Below are 23,998 nucleotides of genomic sequence, written 5' to 3'. Positions count from 1 at the left end.
TGGCTTGTTCGCACATCATGTGACCCACGCACTGGCTACAAATCTACAGAGTGAAAACATACAACACATAAATTGGGCAGACTCGCTCCACTTTAGAACAAGAATCATCTTGCTATTAAGCCAGTGGAGGCAATGTGGGCAAATGTTGACAATTAAGACACTAATGAGGTTAATGTTGACCAATGTGAGCACAAGCTCCAAATCGCCTTCGTCAGGGAAAACACAGCACTGAAATTTTACAACAGACATTTTCGCTTGAGGCTTTTCAGTTTCATAATGACTTTAGAGGAGCACCATTGCCACCTTTATTGTATATGTATTGACGTGCTCTTTTATTAGTATTTCAAACAGTGGTTATGAAGTTACTCTCATTTTTATTGGAATTATCAAATCATATGCAGTAGAGGCGGGCATGCTGCAGCGCTGCCCTCACACATATTGTAGCTTGTGCAATCGAGAACATATGTACCTATGCATGTACTTGTCACTTGCAATAACGTCACAATCGCAACATTGCATTCGCGTGTCAAACAAAAATGCTTTCATTCAGTACAGCATGCTTTACTGTGATTTCACTGAATTATTTTCCAGAGTTTCATTGCACCTGGTTTTAGCCTGTTTTGAATCTTTTAATGGCCATTTGTTATGATGTAATGTCATATATTATGTTACTATATCATACAGTTTGGTTTCTATGTATTTGTATTTGCCTCTATTTTTCTTTGTTTCACTCTGCTGTCCTCTGCTACGTTGGCATCACAACTGAGAATCTGCTTAATCTGTTTAATTGCCTGTGTTTTATTTGTCTAATTTCATATTGATTTTATATTTAATTATTTAACATTAAATTATTTTTTTTATATTGTACTGGAGATCGGAGCTCTCCAATCTCGTTGTACACCGAGTACAATGATTCAGATTCTTTCCTAGAGAATTAAAGGTGACTTAAATAATTTTATTGAAATTATTATGATTAAAAAAAGACACCACATTGACTGTCCGCCATGCACAGCACTTCACAGTTCCATTTTATGATTTGATAATCAATCATTTAATATAGGAATGGATCCAGAATCACTTACATCACTTGCATCATGATGCATCTAAATCATGATTTGCATGTTTGGGTAGCTCCTCCTTGGTTACACAATGATTGTAAATTCTTTAATCCCATCATGTGATGCAAAACCAAAACCAGTTAAACTAGAAAATGTGAATAAAATTGTAGAAAAGGGAAACATCTTAAATGTGGTTTCTCTGTGTTTAGGATTATTGTTCAAATAATAAATAAGATAGTAAGACAATCCTCCTCTAATATTAACTAGCAATTGTCTAAATAGAAATTACAGCAATACACAAATACTAAGGGACTGCACAATGTCTTTTTCCCTGATTTTATTATTTTTTATTTTGATAAACTTGTTCTGTCACATTAGCTCAACAACTCAACAATTATCCATCAACTACATGTGTTGGTAGGTTATTTACATTTAAGTGTCTGTAAATGGGTTTAGGATTAATGCATCCCAATAGTGCGACAATTTTGTTCATACCATCTTTATCATGTGTACACACATACAGACCATAATCGGGTTTAAAATTTGTACTTGGAGACCCATTTTCAAATATCTGTATTTTTCAGGCTTTAAAATGCAGGTGTTTGTTGTTGTTAGGTTTCTTTCATGGAAAGACCATTTTATAAAGTTTTCAGATAAATGATCCCATAAAGGGTTGTTTATGTATTCAAAACTATATTTCCTGTGGCTGCACGCCTGGGCAAACATCTCACAAAGATTTTCCCATGACCAAGAGAGGAGAGGTGGCTAAGAGAGTTTTCAAAAGGACGCCACAAACAAGTAACCATAGATTTCTTTTGGTCCGAATTTAGTTTGTGTCCAATAAAAATTCAAAGCGGAACGAAATGCAAAATAACAAGCCAGCTGAATTGCTCTATTTGCTTACTGACCACATGAATGGAAAAATGATGATTGATGAATAAGAAAGAATAACGGAGGACACTGAAGTTTGTTGATAACTCAAATAGTTCGACATTCGAGCAGGCTACAACCATCACATCCTGTTTTTGTTTGCTTGTTTCTGTGTGAAATTTGCCTTCGGTGCACTTTCTGCGCAATGGTGAGCAGAATCTGCTACGTTGCACCTGCAGGTGATCATCATCTTCAGCAGCAGTAGGGTACGTATTCAGAAGTGAGAAACGCAAAAGGAGGATTGAAGTTGAATTGAAACTGTTTATTGCAAGTTTCTGTTTTCTGCTTGTTCATTCCTTCTCATACTTTACCGTTGCCTGCTGGTAGTTTGCCATTTTGTAAGTACTACTATATATTTGGTCCCCTGCCTTGTGTGGGTGAGAGTCATTTTTTTTTTGTTTGTTTGTTGTCTTGCTTCTGTTTCTTTCATCCACCTTTCTTATTTAGTACGATTATAATTTTGTTTCCCAATTCGACCTTCATGTCACTTTTTGTTGACTTGTTTGTTTCACATTTACATGCACTTTTCCATAAAAAAAGAAGAAAAAAGTAAATCTGCCCATGCAATTTGTGTTTGCTTTGGGGTCCAACCACTTGCATGTTTGGCGCAGCCTCAACAACAAACACACGAGGAAACCCAACTACACGGTTCAGAGCACGACTTGAAGACGATGTCCTCAGTTGGTGATAAGAAGATGCTCGCATGCTTTTTTTTAATTTCACATGTCGCCATACTGATTTTCAAGAATGGTCAATAACAATAGCTTGCTCTAAATCATGGCATTCCTGAATGTGTGACACCTGAATGTGTGACACCTGAATTTTTCTTATGAACCTATAATATATTTCCAGTTGTGAAAATGGCACCCAACCACCAAATTTATATTGACTCTAAGTGCATAGTACATTGTCAGACTGGCTGTGGTTAGTTGCAGTCTTTTGAAAAAAAGTACAGGGAAACATCCATGACCTTCGCAAAATATATATTCCTCAGACTTTGTTTAGCTGTTATCAAAATAAGGTGGTGCATTCTGCCAGCTCAAATCATCACAGATCTTTCTTATTCATGCCGTTTAAAAAAAAATCCTGCAATCCATCTCACTTGACCAATGAAAGCATAATGAGAGATGGAAATACTGGTGGAGGGTAGAAAAAGCAACAAAGGATGCTGATTATGTTTAACAGAATGAATAGCAGTGGAATATGCGATTTATAAACAGAATGAAGCTGGTTCAAAGTGTTATTTACAACTTTAGAAAGGAGGGGGGAAAATAGAATGTCAATAGAAATGGCTCATAATGCTTATATTTTATATGCAGTCCAAGAAACTAAACTCAATTGTACCATGATGAGGCCCTCTTGTGGTCTGTAAAAGAAGTTTATGATGAGGAAGCATCCTTAGATGGTACAGTGCCAGACTAAATGAAATTCAAGGGGATTTTAAAGTTAAGTTCCATCCATTAATGTTCTTCTCCTCTTATACTATTTAGGATCACGGGGAAGTCTATAAATTACAGTGAGTGGCGGGGGTACACCTTGCACTGATGACCAGGCAATGCAATCAAGTCATTTTTTGATTTGTACATTCACAATAAAAGTTATCTCAAGGCACTTGGTACATGAGTCAGGTCTAAAACGGAGCCTGTAAGACTCAATATAAGAAATGAAGTGAAATTTAAACTGAGCGATTACCGAAAGATTATGATCGCAGAGTAAAATATTTGAACAGGCATCGCCTCGTTGGAAACGCAACCTTTCTCTGGTCATTTGTAGCACTGCAGATGAGTAATAATGGAATTAAGAATAGTGAAAAGATATCATAACAGTCTTTGAAAATAACTTCAAAAGAAAATTTGGCGGACGTATGATTCAAATTGGGCTGAACTATGTATATTACCATCTGCAGGTGCTTCATGGTCTCGGTAACCTGCCTCCACTCATAAACCTTTTAAATGTCACCTTGAGACAGTCATGTTGACTTCCACCTGCAGGAGGGTGTGAATATTGTTTAATGAAACGTTTCTTTTGTTTGCATTTTAATGCTTTGCTGACTTTGAATTAAAAAAAAAGATCAAATATGACAGAACCCTGCACATACCTCTTTAAAATAGTATATACCGGGGTAAAATGAAGACTCTACGAGAACATGCACAAGAACCTCGCTGTGTAAGAAAAGAAGCATGCAACACGACAGTCATGTTTGCTTTTCCCCCGCGGTAGGGTCTGCCTTCAGTCCCATGCGCTCACTGCTCTGCCCGCCTCTTGTGACTGATGCCAAAGAGGGCAACATTAAAGAAAAAGAGGGTCAAACAGTACCTGTAACTCTATGCTGTAACTCTGACAGAAATGCGTCGGCAGCACCGCCAGCTGATGTCGTACTTGAAGGGAAAGTGTATAATCCATTAATCAGAGCCGCCAGAACGGCAACAGAATGAGCGGGAGATGCGTCCACTCCTGGCAGCCCTACTACGTTATAGTACCATCTGTCGCTAAACCCCGCCCACCTGTTCTCCTATTGGCTGCAACCGATCAGCAACACGCGCCAGCCCAGACATCAAGTCGGCTTTCGCATCACTTTAATTACAATTAAAATTTAGGCAAACGGCTTAATGATGTACTGTGTATGTGTGGAGGATTCAGAAAAAAAAACAAAAAAAACATTGAATAGGGTCTCAATTAATTGCCTGTGTATCAATTAACTCAATATAGATCTAACAGTGACCATTACCCAAACAATGCTGATTGATGTACAATGACTTACATCTCCGAAGGTCAGTGTGTTGAGTGCTGCAATGACTGAGTACAGCAGTGGAAACTCCAAGTACAGAACATTCATTGTGTCCCCGACAAATTGCACACAAAAAAAACCCCACAAACTAATAGGCCCTAAAATTAACTCATGAATGAGCAAGAAAAACAAAAAGGAGCTTATGTTTTGGGTTTTTCATGTTTACCTGCAACAAAAACATAATCAAAAGCAATCCAATAGGGGGTATTTTATTTATTTATTTATTCATTTAATTATTTTTTTAATAATTCCTCTTTGAAACCCCAACACTTGCATTTTCCATCTCCAGCACACAGATACAAGTGACTAAAACAACACAGTTCATCTTTTTGTTGTTGTTGTTGTTGATGTTGTTGTTTGTTTTCGAAAACAGTCCTTTGCAAACAGCCCTTCCAGTATTCATCAAATGTGAATTTGACAATACATTAAAAGGGAAGTCAGTTAATAGTTAATGCACAAGATTAACATTCACATTATTAACTGTGCTAACCTTTTTCTCTGTTTGTGATGAGTTGAAATTGACATTTTCCCTTCAAAGAAATTTCAAAATTTATTTGCAGCTAATAACTAAACAAATAATGTAAACATTAGACACCATGAGCCCCACCGGGTTACAGTCATTGGCAATGTCCGTGGTGGGAGGGCAATTCAACAGCTGCCTCATCACAGGAGTCAAAACAGAACAGATTCAAGTAGAAAGTCATTGTGTGTGTTTGGTACTAAGTGCAAAGAATACAAAGTCATTGTTTAAGGCCTTGCACTAGAATGAGTAATGGCAGTAAAACTGCAGTGCACGCTTGTATTATTTATTAGCTATGATAATCACAAAAATCTCACTCTTGTGCTCAGTCCTGATTATTCCAACTAGGTCAGAATTCCAGGTCAATCGCATTGGCACAAGAGGGAGATGGAAAATCTGTAAATGTCAGCGCAAATGTCTTTTCTTTGCACTTCAGCACTGCACATGTAATCCAGTTGGTTAAAAGATGCCTAAAAGCTGCCTGCAACAGAACGCTCAGTAGCTGTACTGCAACTTTTCTGCATTTTGAAATTTTGGGTCATGTTATTTTAGAGATTGGCTAACTGACTTAATTCGAAAGTCTGCCTCAGCAGCATGCAGGGCTTCCTGCTGCTTCCAGAGAACTACTCTTTGATCACAGCAGTTCATTATTCACCAAATACTTGCCAAAGAGGAAACAAAAAGTGTCAGCTCCAGGTGATCCATTTTTTTAGTTGTGCAAGACAGTCATGAAACATCATCGAAAAGAGGATGATGAATCCCAGTTCACCCGATTTGATATCATTCCTAAAATCAGATGTTCTCCATTTTCAGAGCCAACCTGTATGATTAAATTTGCAGTGCACCTTTAACAAGGTTTGTAAAAAGCCACAGCACTTTGCAGCTGAGGTCTGAAAACATTAAGACAGAAAGGAAAACGAGGCAGTTGACTCCAAGAGCAGCAGAATGTAGGACATTCCAAAAGGTTGTGGATTTATGGGTGAAATCCCCGCCTCTGGTAAGAATATAATTCCATTGGGCTCCCTGGAGGACGCAGCAGGAATGATTTCTCCAAAGAAAATGAATCTTCACCTAACAGTCAGGAAAATGGGCTCAATGGCGACATTAAATCTGATCTTAGCAGGCAGCAGCAGTTATCTCTTCCAAACTAGCCCAATTTGTTTTTTGGGACCCTTCATGCTGACATGCAGCCTTCATGTCTGTCTGCCGAGTTCTTTAGTCTCTTTTACAGTTTAAGATGACACACAAAGCACCACCAACAGTCAATCCGTCCTCTGTTGCCTGTAGCAACCAACAAACACATTGGCCTTTGGACTGACTGTTCTTGGGAGGAGGAATTCAAAAAGATAAAATTCTATTTGTGTGGGCAATTGTCTGATGCACAGCGATGAAAGGTCCTGACTTTAAGTTTGATAATTACAAGTGTCTGTTTTTTCGGAGTTGGTTTGGTTGTACATTCACCATTCGTCAACGTGCTTGTTTTTCACACACTCTCTGCCAAATTGACACCAGAAGCTTAACTCGGCCTGACATCTATCAGCCTGTGCCTTTCACACTGCGCAAGACAGACAGTGACTGTGTGTCCTTTCACTTAGCAAAAACAAACCCCCACATTTAGACAATGTAACAATGAATAAAATATCATTAAACTATGTATAAAATAACACCAAGCAGCAACAACTGTTTCTGAGTTTTGGGTGTGACGCTTTGCATGTTTGCAATATTTCATTTCACACAGGTTCCATCCCATCTTCAAAAGAGCAAGACACCGCATTGTGAGAAGGGGCTAGAGCTGCTATTTTTTTTTTTTTTTTTTTCAATCTTTCAGTAAAAATGGATGGAATGCATCCAGGCCAGCCCAGGGTGAATATTGCCTCTCATCAAAGTCAACTAGGATACGCTGCATCTCACACACAACCATGTAGAGGACAAACATTATCGAAAACGGATGGTTGGATATAATTTAATCAATCACTAATTGTTACAAACAAAAAAAAAAAAAGTTAGATTGTGTTTTGGCAGATGATTGAATATTGTCTTTTCGGGCACATATTGTTGTCAAAAACAACAACAGCATTCGAAAGACACATGTTAGTACAATGTGATTTTTTTTCATCAATCAGGCTTGAATAAAACATCTGGTTAGAAATCACACATCAAACAATAAATGGTTACAATGAAACATTTCACAGCTTTTAGTCATGAGATGTCATCTGGTATTGCAACACACACTTTTTTTTCACATTTCCAGGCTCTGTATGTTTGCCACCATTTCTATTTTGTTATTTACAAACAATATGCTGTACTGCACACAACCAGCATACAAATCCGTGCATCTACCAGAAAGCACAAAACAATGAAAGGCCAAGAAAATTCTTTGGACTGTCATGACAAAGATAAAGATGGCACACGCCGACAGGTGAAATATGACTTACACTCAAGCGGGAAGCAGGGCAATAAACCAGGAGGGTTGCATGCACAAAGACACACACAGAACTATCAATACATACACGTATAGCTTTGTGTGCTGTACTCACAGTATCTGTCTCTTTCTCCATTTCATTCTTACCTTTCGTCCCAACAAACCTTAAGAAAATAAAGCTGCTAGGTTGATTTTCTTCACCTTAAGGGACTCTTGATTGATGTTGGCACTTACAGTATATAATAGGTTAGCATTTAAAAATTATATCAAATAACATAGACACTAACCGCATGCGGGTACAATCCGCAGATTCCAGCTGTGACATCATCTATGTGCTTTATTAAGGACTGAGCACGGGGACAGACTGCAGGTGTAATGATGAGCTGCACTAATTCTTTTATTCAATGCTGAATTATTCGCAATTTCAATTGCACCAAAATAAATGTCCACAAGCAATTTGTTTGAATGGCTGATCATTGGTTCAGACCGAAACAATACCTTTACGGTGCAGCTTTTGATGTTCAGAAAGTAAGATGTCTGGTCCTCTCGGGATAACACAGTGGACGAAGGAAGGGAAACTACCACATTTGCATGTACCTAACAGATCGATAACCATAGTTAAAGAACCATCAATCAAAGCACGTATGACTTCAGGCTCCCCCAATCTCATTTGCAATGATGAATAAACTATGACGCTTGGGACTAGGGAGCTGCCAGGGAATTTGGGCCCCATGAAAAGAAATCTTACCGTAAATTTGCATTCCGTTTTACATAAAACAATGCATTTTATTCATATTTTTGACTATTCCCATATTTGTGAAAACAATATGACAGTTACTTCGTGGCGTAAGCACTGAAAATATTATGAAATTCATGTTGATTCAATAATTTGCTGCAAGTCTCAGACCCTGTATACCCAAACCATCTATTTCTTTAAATAATAGAACAGAAAATCCTCAAGGTTAATTACCAGAACATTTTAGAATTAAATACTAAACAACCTCTTCCATTAAAATGAAGTGCACCCCCAAAAAGAAAATGGCCAATTGCCTTTTATGATTAATTATAATTTGATAATTATCATCTACAGAACAAGAATCAACAGCCAAGCAATTAAATAAAATAAAAATAATAATACTAATAAATTAAATAAATAAAATCCGCAGTCGATCTAATATTAAGTAGGCTCACATGCAAGCAAAACAATCGCAGGATTTCAGTATATTGTACATCACAAGTAGACCACGGATGAGATTTAAAGCCAAACCATGGCTGTGAGTCTTACTTCAAATAAGTAAACATATTCTAAAGGTCGAACTGAATGTAACAATTAGGGCTGGCACAATTAAAGCGTTAACTCAAGATTATTTTCTATAAAAATTCACACGATTAAATATTTGAACCCAAAGAATCGCAAAGATGCAACATTGTTGAGCCTCAAGCAATTTCATTTCCAATCACTTTCCCTTTCCTCCACTCGCTGTCTGATAACGTGAAAAGCTGTCGGTCTTCGCAAGCTGGAGCAGGTGGACTGAACCATTTGACGTAAATGGAGAGGGGGGAGGCATTGAAAAAGTTTCCTAAATAAATATACTTACTGTTGCCATCATGGAATTGTAAATGAAATATATGGCTAATTGTATTGTATTGTATTACTGAGTGTCTTATTATTTTGTCAGGATTATAATATTATCAGGGGCCATTTTGGGACCGTGTCCATCAACCTGCGTGAAGTTGGCCCCCCATTTCTTGCAAAAATAGGGGGAAATAGTTTGTTTCGTTTGTGCTGCGTTTGTGCTCGTTTGTGCTGTTAAAATTTTCGTTTGTGCTGGGCTGGGTGACGTCACCACTCGAAATAAAAAAAGTGTAATATCTCTGGAACCGAAGCAGCACAAACAAAGATTTTAACAGCACAAACGAGCACAAACGCAGCACAAACGAAACAAACTATTTCCCCCTATTTTTGCAAGAAATGGGGGGCCAACTTCACGCAGGTAAGGGCAGGAGCGCTGCAGCTTTTTGTTGGCTTATTGACAAATGCTGTACAGCAGCGCCTCCCTGAGGTTGTTTGGCAACAAGACGTGCAGGTGATGTACAGACCCAGTTATATAGCCTTTAGTTTTTGACAGGCAGCTTTATTACTAAAAAAAATCATAATTTTTGGCCACAAAATATACATTTAAGGGTCATTCCAGAACGTTTGCACTTTTTCTATCCCCCCCATGCAAGCTCAACTAATCAATGACTAATACAAAGAAACCAAACCATACTTTCATAACCTGTAAAGATTGGCAGTGACTGAAGATATATTTACAAAAATAATTTGCTGTAACAAAAACATTGCTTGCAGCAAGCAGAGAAAACAGGTACATTATTTTATCCAACTTTAAAAATAGACAAAAAATGAAACAATACATGGCAAAAACTAAAAAGCAGTGAAATACACACTTAAGATGAACAACTTCAAATTATTTGTATTTGTATTAGTTTAACAAAATAGCGGTGCTGGAGCCTTTCCAAGCTGTCTTACAGCAGTAGGTGAGGTTCACCCTGAACTGGTTGCCAGTAACCTATCATGCATGTCTTTGCAATGTGGGAGGAAACTGGAGTACCCGGAGGAAACCCATGCAGGCACGGGGAGAACATGCAAACTCCACACGGGAAGGCCGGTGCCGGAATCAATCCCACGACCTCTGCAATGTGAGGCCATCAGGCTTACCAGTCGTCCACCGTCCTGCCCAAATATCTAATCTTGAAATTGAACACACTTCAGAACAAGCACGAAAAACATTTTACACACTACTGATAGTTTTATTTGTATCCAAGACTTAACAAAGTCTGACGGTAGCAAAATGTGTGGTTTATTGTTTAAAGCTTTGGGGCGTATCAAATCTCAGTGAATATTTAACTTAATTAATTTAATATTTATTTGGCATCCCAACCACTATAATGAATGATGGAAGCCTAGTGATTTGTTTTGGTGTTGTAACATTCAGTATGTGACTAGACAGCCCACGAATTGTAGTTAAGGAATCTTTGTATTTGCATTACTTGGATTTTTTTCTTCATTGTTTTAAAGTGGCTAAATAGTCAACTATATGCCTCACAGATCTGTTCAGTGTACAATATTGGGCTTCTGCCTTTTTGTGTAGTTTGTTTCAGCCTCGGTGTGCTTGCTTGCGCTTCGTTACAGCTCCATCTGTTGTGAAATGCGCTATATAGATAAAATTGTATTGTATTGTATTGCTTGGCTTTCTCTGCGTTTAGTGTTGGGTCGTTCACGAACGATTCGTAAAAAAAATAAATTAATTCATTAAAAAAATGAATCTATTCACAGTCAACATGAGTGAATGAATCACTTCCTCAAGGTATTTATTATTTTCTCAGTTCATTTGAACTCAGCCACGCACATGTCGTCAGTTATCGCACACAGAATGCTAGCGACAGATAAAGGATTTTATTGAACCTACTGCCACGCTTTTGGCGTTCTCAAAGGAATCAGTGACGTAATTTCACGTTTGCCAAGGATCCAGTGAGTGAACGTGATGTTATTTGCGTTTCACTAACAAGTCAGTGAGAACACGTCATTTCCCATTCATGAACGGGTCGGTGAGTGAACATTATGTCATTTCCCATTCACAAACAATTCCGTGACCGAACGTGATGGCATTTCCTGTTTACGAATGATACAGTGAGTGAACATGTTGTATTGCTGTTACTGTTCGTACACCTGCAACATTTTGATAGAAATAGTAAGAATAATAATACAAATGCACAATTACAATTACTGCAACATCAAGGTGAACACATTTTTTAACTCACTCCTGTTTAATCTCATATTCTTAAAGTATGTTTCTAATTGAAGCCTCTATATCAGGTATGGGCAAACTACAGCCCAGGGGCCACATTCGGCCCGTTAAACCTTTTAATCCGGCCCGACGAACTTGAAAATAATTAAATTAATAAACCATGTTAATGTTTTATTTTCTAAATACTTTTTTTTTTTAAATCAAAGACATACATTTTGTTGTAATGCTTTTGTTCACTTATATTTCAAATTAAATGTATTTTTTTTCTCCGATGAGGATTGGTTACCAAAACACTCCATCCATCTGCTCCTGGTCCAGCACCTCTGTCCAATTTTAGAACCCATTGTGGCCCGCCAATCAAAACGTTTGCCCACCCCTGCTCTATATTGTCCTTAGGTGTGAATGTTTGTCGATGACTGGCAACCAGTTCAGTGTGTACTTGTCCTCTCGTCCAAAGTGAGCTAGCCTCGGCTCCAGCTCATCCACCACCCTATCGAGGATAAGCTCTACCGACAATGAATTGATGGATGTTTCAAAGTGAGCATTCATGAATAAGCAAGGTGTATGGATTTGATTTGACAAGCAAGCAGTGAACTGGAATATTACATAATTGTGGAACGTGCTTAGAAGTTTTCCTAGTCTGAGCCGAGGACATCCTGATCCAGGTGTGGAGTTAGAACATAAATATTTCTTATACAGGATCAGCAAACGTAATGACTCATTCTCCAAACGAAGCAGCGGTGATAAGACTTTGGTTCAAATTACTGTCATCTCTTGATTGGTTGTTTCCATGAAGTGTCATTCTGAGAAAACAGATGCACAGAAAGAAAATGGGGCACAGTTGGATTTAAAAGGGCTGTCACCTCTGCGCAGGCTGCAGAGGAAATTAGTGGGAGGTTGCTGGTTGAGATGGAGGCTGCCAACCCGCTGCATGTTAGCTTTGGCACCCGACTGGGGAGCATGGCAAGAATAAGGAGCCTCCTGTGCTTCCAGATGAACGATTGGATATCAGTGTGAAAACGCAACACTCTCAAGTCATAAGATGTCAGCAGTCTTTAATTGGACAACAGTTTGGGAAGTATGTGACAAGAATTCACTTCATGCTGTCAGCCTCTTCAGATCAGCTGTCAACTTTCTATAACTTTAGGACTTACAATACGGCAGTATATTCAAAGGACTCTACATGCAAATCTATCATCAATATGTAAATGTGTGTCATTATATCAACATGCAGTGCTTACCAAACCTTTTAGACCACCAGTGAATGTAAGGTTTATGTCACATCTTCTCTAAATTTACAGTACTGCTAATTGTCAAAAACAAACTTCATTTGTGTCTAACAGTTAATTCACTCATATGAATGAGTTCTTCGATAAAAAGGATATTTTTTAAATAATAAAATGTGATTATGATCATTGTACATGAATGTTCAAATTTACCTCCAAGTTATGTTTGTATATTGGAGTTCTGGAGTTCATATATAAACACACACATGCACTCGCATGAACACGCGCACACTCACACATGCACTCGCACACACACTGAGTCAGACTAAATTAAACTTAGTCCTACCCCTTTATCAAGTCAACTGAGGTAAAGTAAAATTGACTATTTACTCTGTACATACTTAAAACAGAGGAATGTTAGTTTTGTTGAGTTATTAAAATATTTTTTGTTTCTTTTTTATTTAATTTTTTTAACTGCAAACAACTATACGTTTGCGCTATAGAACTAGAACTCGCCATTAGAAGTGAGGTGCCTCTGGGGCCTCTTGGGAAATTCAAATTAGTGGAAAGGACAACACAGTTTCAAATGAATTGGACTCCACTTTTTCACAACGGCGAGGATTGCTGACCTAAATCTTCAACTTGTGGACTTCACCTGCAAAATATTAGCTTAACAGAAGCATGAAAAAGATTCAGATACTAATTATTGTTTTTGTGAAGGATCACTTTTGATGTTTGGTAAAATGCACTAGAGGGCACTCCACAGCCACAATAACCAATGACACAGTCTTTATGTTGGAATATATTTGATCCATCACGCATTATTACTTTATGTGTTATCTGTTTATACTGTTCACAGTGAGTCACATGTGGGCTGTTTATTCCAGCACTGAGTGTGGGATAGACTTTGACCTGATCAGCAATTTTAATTTTGAAATTAAAAACCCAGAAGTCAAATCTTGATAATTCATTTCCTCAGATTAAAAACAAGATGAATTCAATTTAAATCAATTAATAATGCCTCGGCTATATTTCAGCCTGGGGCAGGACCACCGCCATACAGGGTGGTCCACTGCAGGGTTCTGGCCAGAGCCAGCACACAGTCCCAAGGCACTATTCCTTTGGCTGAATTTGCACTGCCAAAATCTGATTTGGCGCCAAAATGTCATTTAGTGTCTATATATAAAAAATGTATTATATTATTTTAACACACCTGTTGTTCTGTGGGTCAATTGACCCATTTGGAGTTAAAAAATCAAATGAATTTAGTCTGCTGAAGTCTATTTTCATTTTTTAATAGCATTGCATTGGGTTGCGTGATGTTTTTTGATGATTAACCTAACGAATGTACAATAATTTCCCTCATTCCCCTTTACAAATAAGCAATAACATTAAACTATCACCCTCTTAACATGGCTTGCACTAGTAATCAAAACAAAATAGCTGTAGAAACAATACAATTCCAAATACAATAATATTGAATATGAATGTATGCCAGATTGATAAGGACAAGTCATTCTGCACCCCGCTACATAGTTAGTTTTTTTATGCAGCGCAAGCGAGTTATAAAATTTGTACACATCTTGCGATTTGCATGATTTGCACAGCATAATTTTGCTAGTAAAAAATCTCGTAAGTGCAAGTAAAAATGGAGCAAGCCAGTAGTGGCCATAGTTTAGAAACCCCGAAAAGAATCAAAATGAAGAATCTTTTGGAAATGGAATCTAACCTAGTCACCGGAATTAGAACCTAGAGCAGGTCAAATTCAAACAATGCCCAACAAGTTTGATTTGTTCTAAGTAGTGCTGTCAAGTGATTTTTTTAACTAATTAAACACAAAAAATTCCATGATTAATCAATATTAATCACATTTTTCAACTACTATTTTTGTGTAGCTTATAACAGATATTTACTTAAATAATATCTTGGAATTGATGAAAAATCACCAAATATGAAGTATATTTAATTCAAAGGAAGTTCTAATAGCTTTCTTGGATCCCGAATTCGATCTCAATGGCGACATCTTTGCAGACATTTATTTTCAAAACATTTCTCAAAACTGCCCACAAGTGCCACACTCCAGCAGTGTTGGTTTGCAAGGTGTTTTGTTCTGAGACGTGCTAAAGACAGCTAATATGGCACAATATTTGCAAAGCATGCAAATGATTTTTTAAGTAAATCAAACTGAGTTTAAATATTTAACTGAGTTAAAACATTTTGGATTAATCGCCTGAGTTAATGCTGTAATTTTGACAGCCCTAGTTCTAAGTCATTTGTGACTCCTATATTTCCAATAAATACTATGCAGTAATTGTCAGGTTTAAAAAGGTCCTGACGCCTTCATTAGACTGAATTAAATGCAGAGAACCAGAGGAATAACCAGGGAAGGTTTTGTCTTTTCTCCATCGCGGATGGGAGGAGAAGCCAGGAGGTGAAATAGGCGTCTTGCCAGTTCAATCTCCCGCACTCTCACTGACTTCTTCGACCATCCCTCTGGACTTTATTCAGAGGAAAACGAAACTTATGGAAAGTGAAACTTAAACAAGCGTGTGGGTGTGTCAGTCGTGCGCATGTGTGCTGAAGCAATAATGTGCGTGTCTGTGTGTGTGTGTGTGCAATTATTACTGATACAAATAGTGTATAAAAACATGATTAAAAATACACAAACTATTTACATACTCTCACAGTAATGTTACATAATATTTAATACACCCACTGGCTGTGCTAATGCTGATATTTCACGCCACTGTCTACACTGCAACCAGTGCGAGAAACAAACAGAGATAATGTGAAGGTAATAATTAAAAAAAAAAAACGGGACGTAACGTTAAAAAAAAAAAAATAAGCTGGAGAAAATTCTGTTTGCCTTATAACTTTAAAGAGTCCCAAAAGTTAAATTAAAAAAGTTAATGAAAGGCGTGGGTTCTTTTCGTCCCGTCATCAATTTGACACTATAATGTGTTATCTCTCTAACATCAAGATGCTTCCATTTTTCCTCTTGCAACCTACAATTCTCTGAATCATTTTACTGTGATTTGTGCAAAGCATTTCCATAATTAAGATTCATGAATGTCTTTTGGAACAGTGATTTTAAATGGAGTTTCCCTTGCATGTGTCTACATCAAAGAGTGAAGTGTCTTTGGCGGGATGACCTTTGAAATGGCAAGGAGGGAAGAGATTAGCTAAAGGGAGCGGCACTCATAAGGATATGCAGAGAGGTGAATCATAATCTGTGATTCAGATAACCAGCATTTCATTCATGTCGTGACTGTCTTCAGCTGCTACTCGCGCAAAATCATCCATGGAAAAAAAAGTTCCTGAAAACATTTACGGCCCTATTTTCATGGCAAGCACAAGTCGAGCACAAAGCTGCGCATGGGTGGAGTTTTATTTCTTTTAGTATTTTGCGATACACTGTTCTGGTATAATGTGGTAATGGGGCCTTTTTGCGGCGTTGTGGGATGAAAGTTGTTTTTTTTTGTTTTTTTGCGGCCAATCCTAATGGCATTCTCCATTTGCATCAAAATCAGTGCGATCCTGGGACAGTGCGCCTGTAGACTTTGTGAAAACAGAATAGACTCACTGGGGTCCGTCCATGACGTTGGCAAGTAAACTGCAAGCTCTCTGTTGTGGCAATCTGTCAGCTATGATGAGAAAATGAGGCTTAAAATTTGCTTCATGAACCAGTTGTTGTATTTTTTAGTCCTCTAGATTGCACTATTGGTTTAAATAAAAGGTTTAAAAAAAGGCAAGTCAGTGTGCTTTTAGCCTAATGTTGAACAGAGAGGGCCATCTACAGGAGCCTAAAACTAATCCAACTGGTTCATGAAGCAGATTTGAAGCTTCATTTATCCATCACTGCTGTCAGCTACCTGTGGGCGTGTGCTGCTGACACCCAGCCTCACAACTGCAACAAGTGCACACGCCTCCATGGAGCAGAGCACATGTGGACTTGATCGCTTAAATGGCAGCTCAAGCAGCACTTAAAAACAGTCTGCTTTGTTTGGTGCTTTGGAGAGTAGTGGACACAGAGCAAAGCGGTGAATTGAAGTAATGCAGGAAATTGGAAAGAGGCTATCGATAAGCTCGGAGTTTAAGTTTTGATTTGAATTCATTTTAATTTACAGTAAAAGGATCTTAGTGAAACGTATGATGTTATTTATTTTGTGCTGTTTTGTTAATGCAAACACTTTGACTTTTGTATGTTTGAAGGTTTTGCACCTTTTCGTTTTTGGTCAATTATAAAAACAAAAGGGAGTGAAGTCCTGAGTCTTGTCAAATCCTTCCCTTTTCAAGAATCTATGCTCTTAAAATTACACTCTTCCCTTGCAAATGTTGCACCCTTGTTGATCATTTTTTTAAAAATATTTTTAATCCAAATTTTCAGATGCGCAGAGGTGTGGCAGGAATGCCCAGTGAGGCAGAGTGTGTCTGAACCAGAGCATTGTCCCAGCGCGAAAATGACAATGTGCTTGTTTTTACGCCCAGCAACGACATAATTTTTTTTTTTTTATGCCAAATTGTCAGATGGGTTGGAAGTGAGGTTACTTTGTGTGCCGGAATGCCCAGTGAGGCACATGGATTAATGACTAACATCCGGGTCAGATAAAATGCTTTCCAAGACGTGTATTCGTCATACGGGGTCTTTGTCTTTGTCTGGTACCTCACATAGGACCTGTTCGCTGTTGGTGACACTGACTCTGTCGGGGGAAAAGACCCAGACAACTTGGGTGTTAGGATCATTGGGACACACAAAGCCCACCACCAGGATCAGGTGCTGGCTCAGGGAGGGGATTGGGGAAATGTAATTACAAATTGTAATCTAGTCGACAGTATGGGACATCATTGATAAATCGTGGTTTGGAAATGGGTATCTGAGCTGCTGATGGGTAGATTCTTGTGAATAATATTTTAGTTTGTTGTTATTTTCAGTGTTTCTTTTGTGGTGAATTGAGTTCAATTGATTGTGATGTTATAAAGTTTGGTGTTTCTGTTATTACTGACGATTGTTTGCTGGGCTATTGTGCTCGCTGTTAAAGTGGCTTAATATTGTCACATGCAATTTGTGTGATGACAATTCACTTGTGAATTTTGGCAAACGACAAAAGAGCACAGACAACAAATCCGCCTTCAACAGTTCTTCTTCATTGCACTCAATTTTGGCCCAAGACAGTTATTTCCTGTTTTTGTCCTAGGTTTTTGCTGACACAGTATCTATGCGTTTCCTTTCCTGTGACCATTTTTAAGCTTTGACGGCTAATTGAAGTCAGCTTTATTGTCCTCAGGAAAAAAATTGCTTTCCTATACATGTTGTTCATCAAATGGATTTGTACTTTCTACAAAGGAAAGCTTTATAATTCATCAGACATGAACAAAAGATGAGGATACAAGAAAAAAAAAACTCGATCAGAAAAACTTGATTTGAGACAGTGCTGTGAGTTCTGAGGTAAATGCACTGTCGGAACTTGTGTTGATGATGCATAACTTTAAATGAGTGCCACCATGTCTGTGTTCTTGTCAATTAAACAAGGGAAAGAAATTCCCTCTGTGAGCTGTATGTTTTCTATATAAACTGAACAGAACAAAATGGGTTTAATAAAATTACACTAAATTCACGAGTCATTTTTTGTAGCATGTAATTACATTTTTGTTTTATCTGCACAAACGAAAGGGCTGCATAGTCAGACGTGAACGACCATTAAAAGCCATGCACAGACTTGATCGTCACATCACAGCCTTCACAGGGTGCAGACAAGCCTCAGGTGATTTTAAATTCCCTTCACTTGTGGTTTTGCTTGTGCCAGAGAACAATTTTTTTTTTTTGCCCCGCATACTACAAATAAGACAAATACATTTCAGTGAAAGTACTGCTTTGGAATTTACTGAGAAAACACTTGACTTGAAATAGAGTAAAATCCCATCAAGTGGATTTCTTTTGAAAGTAAAGAATTTGGCGCACAAGCAAACACACAAATACAGTAAAACTTTCAATCACTAAGACACATGATTATGTATTGTCACGGTACATTCATATAGACACCATCCATCCATTCTCTTCAGTATATGGTCGGGTTGTGGGGGCAGCAGCTGAAGCAGGGAAGGAAAGACTTCCCTCTCCCCAGCCACAGACATAGTTTCTCCAGCGTGTCCTGGGTCATTCTGGGGGCGTCCTCCGGTATGACATGCACCGGACACATCACCAGGCCTCCCTGGTCCACATAACAACCAGGACAAGATGCCTGAGCCACTTCATCTCACTCCTCTCAATGCGACAGAGCAGCTGCTCGACTCTGAACCCCTCCCGGTTCACCAAGCTTCTCAGCTTATCTCAACCGAAGAGCCCGGAAATCCTCCTTTTAATTTCGGCTGCTTGTATCCGGGATCTTATTCTTTCGGTCATGACCCACAGCTCGATCATCGAACTGCGGCTTCGGGTGTCCTGGTGTCACATGCGCATAGGCACACCCTTATGCAGGGGTGGGCAAATTTTTCGATTGGCGGGCCACAATGGGTTCTAAAATTTGTCACAGGGGCCGGACCAGGAGCAGATGGATGGAGTGTTGTGGTAACCTCACCTCATTTGAGAAAAAAAAGACATTTAATTTTAAATGAAAGTGAAGAAAAGCATTACAACAATATATATATATATCTTTGAAAAACCACAGTATTTAGAAGATAAAACATTAACAAGGTGTATTCCTTTCGAACGTTTCATGGGCCGCATGTGGCCCCCGGGCCGTAGTTTGCCCACGCCTGCTCTTATGTTTCTACATGGTATTCATCATGTCCATGACAAATACAGGCGTCCAGTAACAGCGCACTAATCGCTTTCTGATCAGGGGGACGTTCCCCCCAATCACACCACTCCTGGTCTCACTGTCATTGCCCATGTGAGCATTGAGGACACCCAGCAAGACGATGGAGTCCACAGAAGGAATATTCACCAGCACCCCTTCCAAGGACTCCATAAAGGGTGGGTACTTTGAGCTGCTGTTTGGTGCATAAGAAACAACAACCCGGAGCCACCCCCCCAGCCAAATGTGGAGGGAAGAATCTCAAAGTACAGACATTAAGCCAGGGGGATATAAGTATGCCCACACCTGCTTTGTGTCTCTCACTGTTTGCACCTCCATAGAGGAAAAAAGTCCAAACCCTCTTGAGATGACTCGGAACAGCGCCCAAGCTGTGTGTGGAGGCAACTTCTCTGCTTTGCACACCAGCTCAGGCTGTTCCCTGTCATAGGGGTGAGGACCGTCAAGGTCCCACCTTTGGCCGCCACCCAGCAACGACCCCTTTGGCCTTTCCCACAGGTGTTGATGCCATTGGAAGAGGGACCCACGTTGTCCTTTCGGGCTGAGCATGGCCAAGCCCCATGGGAGCAGGGATGCTCGTCTTTGAGCCCCACTGCCAGGCCTGGCTCCTCAGGGAATCCCAGGTAACCGGTGCCTGGGCAAGAGAAAAGTGGATACATTTTTTTGGACTCATCATCAGGGGGTCTCTGAGCCATCCTTTGTGTGGTACCTCAGCTAGGAACTGTTTGCCATGGGTGACCCTTCCATAAAACACAGACAACTTAGCCACTAGGATCATTGGGACAATCAAACCCCGGCACACGGAGGGGTGATTTAGACATATTATTAGTGATGGGTATATGAAGCTTCAAATCTGTTCATGAACCAGTTGTAGTATTTTTGGACTTTTGTAGATGGCACTCTCTGTTCAACATTGGGCTGAAAGCACACTGACTTGCCGTTTTTTAAACCCTTTATTTAAACCACAGTGCCATCTAGAGGATTCAAAAATACAACACCTGGTTCATGAAGCAAATTTGAAGCTGCATTTTCCCATCACTACATATTACATTTAATTAGAGAGGATTACATGAACCAAAGCCTTCCATTCCCCACAAATTACTTTTTTTTCCTGTTCTCCCCACTCTGTGGGTTAAAAAAGGAAATGCCTTCGATGGTATTACCGTGCCTTCGTGTACAAAGCAAGGTACATGAAGGCTTTATTGGCTGTGTTTAATGTGAAACAATGTGAGAGGTGGACCTCGACCACAAATAAACCTTTTGGATGAACAGCCAGGCTCGCTTTTCCATCAACAGTGACCTCTGACCTCATAAACGGACTTTGCGATGAAGGGACAAAAATTATTTGAGTTGAACATCCTGTAAGTGTCATGTCCTGCTATTTTTTCTATGTTGTCCACTTGGCAAAAAACAGATTTCTAAGAGGAAAAAGAAAAATATATTTTGTGGCCTCATTCTAGACTCCATACAAAGAAGGAGGGAAAATCAGGCTGGCATCATAAAGAATGTAGAGGACTGCAACAGAATGTAATGGTCAGGAACACTAGAGACATATTGGATTATGAAGTAAAAATTATGCAATTTAAAAACACTCTCAGGGCCTTGAATCAATCACAATTGGACTGTTTTCTTTGAGGATGTTTTGACTAGTGTTCTCTGAATCAAGCCTTGTTGAATGAACTGGTGAAGCCTGTTTGGATGCGAGGCAAAACGTTACTCCACTTGCCATTGATTCAATGCCCTGAGAGTGTTGAAGAGAATGAGAATATTTACAGGCAACTCAAAAACACACCATCTGTCAAACCCGGTGCAGAAAGTGTTATGGGCCTGGGCATACTGTATGTGTTACACAGTAAATTGGCAGACATATGACAGCTTTGCAATGAAAAAAAAAAGTGTAATTATGCCTGCATAATTATACGAGGGTGTTTGGGAGAACATAAATGCAAGAAAGCGTGCGTAAATCACATCATATCAGTAGAAGGTGTTGTGACAGTTGGTGTACTGACAAAGGTTTTTTTTAAGACCGTCCTGTGTAGGATGAGCAGTTAGTGTTCGTGTGCATTTTTTTCTTGACCATGTACCTCTATCACTCACCAGCCTGCCATACTTAATATAGTGTTTTAAGTCCTTGCAATCAGTTCGTTGTCATTTGTGCGTGACACATCTTTTTTCTATTTCCCCCAAAAAATAATATTACGTTTCACTTTGGGTACACTGTGTCAACAAAATCACAGAAAATAAATGAGCAAAACCAATGTCACACAATTTCAAATGAAGCTTATACATGTACGGTCACTTTGTCAGGTAGTCACACGCTGAATTTTCTGTGCCAGTTTAAAATTTATTGCATTTCCTGATTATAGCTTCTTGGTGTGAGTTTTCCCTTCAATGATGACTAGAATAACTTTTCCATTGGATACTCTGCCAGGAAAATAAAATTAGGGTTTGATTCAGGTGGAAATTCCCCATAAAATAAATGCATCATGATATAATGGCCACACCACTCAGAGGCACTCCCGCAGATTGAATGCTCCTGGAAGATCACTATTAAAAACAAAACAAAAATAACTTATAAAACACACTACGGAATTAACCATTGGAGCAAGATGGTGCATGTGAATGGAAACTGCTATGATAAGTCATATATTATTGGCTTTATTTTACATTTTTACTCTCAAACATTCAGCAATTCATTGTGTAAAAAACGTCCACCATTCATTCATTCATTATCCGATCCACTTATCCTCACAAGGGCCGCGGGTGTACTGGAGCCTATCTCAGCTGTCTTCCAGCTGTAGGTGGGTACATGTTTGGTGCAAATTTGTGACTTTTAGAGCTCTTTTTAGTTTGTTTGCATTTTTTTGTATATAGTTCTAAGTTGAGGTCAAAACAATTTATTTCGCAATAATAATTTATCTTGAAAATTATTCCAGTCATTAAAATGGAAAGTCATGTTTTATCTGGTATATGCACATCCAACTTAGGCATTGGGTAAAACTGGTAAAAAGCACGGGTAAATGTCAAACTTATCGCAGGAGAGAAGGACAAAGCATTTGTAGGAACTTACAATGTTGTTTGTTTTACACTATAAGGCTTCAAGAGCGACCAAAAATGACAACATCAGCTGTGTTGGCTTTGTTCATGTTTTCATGTGTCATATCATATTTGTATTAAAAATAAAAATAAACTTACTGTACATGCATTTAACTTTTGGCCAAAGACAACTTTTAGCAAGTTCAACTTTAAACATTTGTGTTATGAATCCAGTGTTATACTAGTTACCGTAACACACATGACCAGATTTTCAAAATGAAAAACAATGATACTGAAACTTCACTGAACATCAAATATACAATAAATTCTTACCAGTGACAAGTAACTTCAAAAATGTAATCGTTGGTCAATCTGGTGACCATGGTTGTGCTATTATTTTGGCTAATACTAAATGCTATCTTGTTTGCCAGTTCAACAGCGCGAAACAAGTCAATATATTTACCATTATCCAATCTTTTTTGCATGTTCCCTGTATTTTGGCAATTTTTGGTTCCCCCACTCCGTACATGCCTTCACTGGACACACATGTGCAAGTGAGCGCACGGAAGTGGACTTCGACATTTTTCAGAGCTGCAGCGCTCCATCCTGGGAGGCTGATATCTCGGCTGGGTTGGCGACTCTCTGCGCTTCTTTCCAGGATATGCAGGCCGCCCGCTGGCTGCTCGAGGAAGTGAGCATGTGTTTACTTGTTCAATTGGACCCACTTGTTTTCTTGGATGTGAGCAAAGTTTGGGAGCAAACTACCACAGGGGCTTAAAATAATAATTGTTTCATGTCGTTTTAGTTTCACACTTTCCAAAAGATAAATAGTCACATTCACTCGGTGTTCTGACAGCAGGAGAAGACGTTCTGTGAGACCCGGCGCAGCAGTGGACCGATTAAACTTGAACTAATAATGCAAATTTGAAGCTTTATTTTCCCTTCACTAGCTTCAGGTGAATTTTTGGTTACTGGTTTTGGATTTGGGTGGAAACCAGCTGCTTTTGCTTTTTGCTATGAACAGCTGCGCCATTTTGCCATGAACAGCTGGGCCAACAAAAGGGTCAAGGTACATGTGACCAAGGCACAGCTGCTACTATAGTGCAGTGCTGGCGGAACAGCGAGACCGGCGGGATCCTCGGCTGCTCCTCTGTTTGTCTGCCCTCATCCACCGGGCGAGTAAATGCAACTATGGCCTCGTGCACCACCACTTGCAAGGCGTTCTCTCAAAATAGTAGCACTCGAAAGCCGACAAATTACTAACATATTCATACCGTTGGAATTTCCTGCCGTGCTTGTAGTTGCTTGAGGTACAATATGGGTTTTGGCAACGCAATCTTATTAATATTATCACCCGGTATCCTGTCATGCGTAATCATTTAAATGAAACATTGTTA

At 39.0% G+C, this 23,998-nt stretch overlaps 1 protein-coding gene across 1 annotated transcript in view; it reads right to left on the bottom strand.

Annotated features, from left to right (window-relative positions):
- Positions 1–4,446, bottom strand: part of zmat4a (zinc finger, matrin-type 4a) — a 92,200-nt gene extending 87,754 nt beyond the window's left edge. Inside the window, exon 1 of the mRNA XM_088306794.1 lies at positions 4,305–4,446. Within this exon, the coding sequence (XP_088162920.1) occupies positions 4,305–4,391 (87 nt within the window). The 5' untranslated portion in view covers positions 4,392–4,446. The remainder of the gene's footprint in view (positions 1–4,304) is intronic.
- Positions 4,447–23,998: the final 19,552 nt, after the last annotated feature.

The sequence above is a fragment of the Idiotropiscis lumnitzeri genome, chromosome 1, assembly GCF_059441095.1.
Source record: "Idiotropiscis lumnitzeri isolate Australia: NSW breed Sydney's pygmy pipehorse chromosome 1, RoL_Ilum_1.0, whole genome shotgun sequence".
NCBI classification, from domain to species: Eukaryota; Metazoa; Chordata; class Actinopteri; order Syngnathiformes; family Syngnathidae; genus Idiotropiscis; species Idiotropiscis lumnitzeri.
This window is presented reverse-complemented; position numbering and strand designations above follow the sequence as displayed.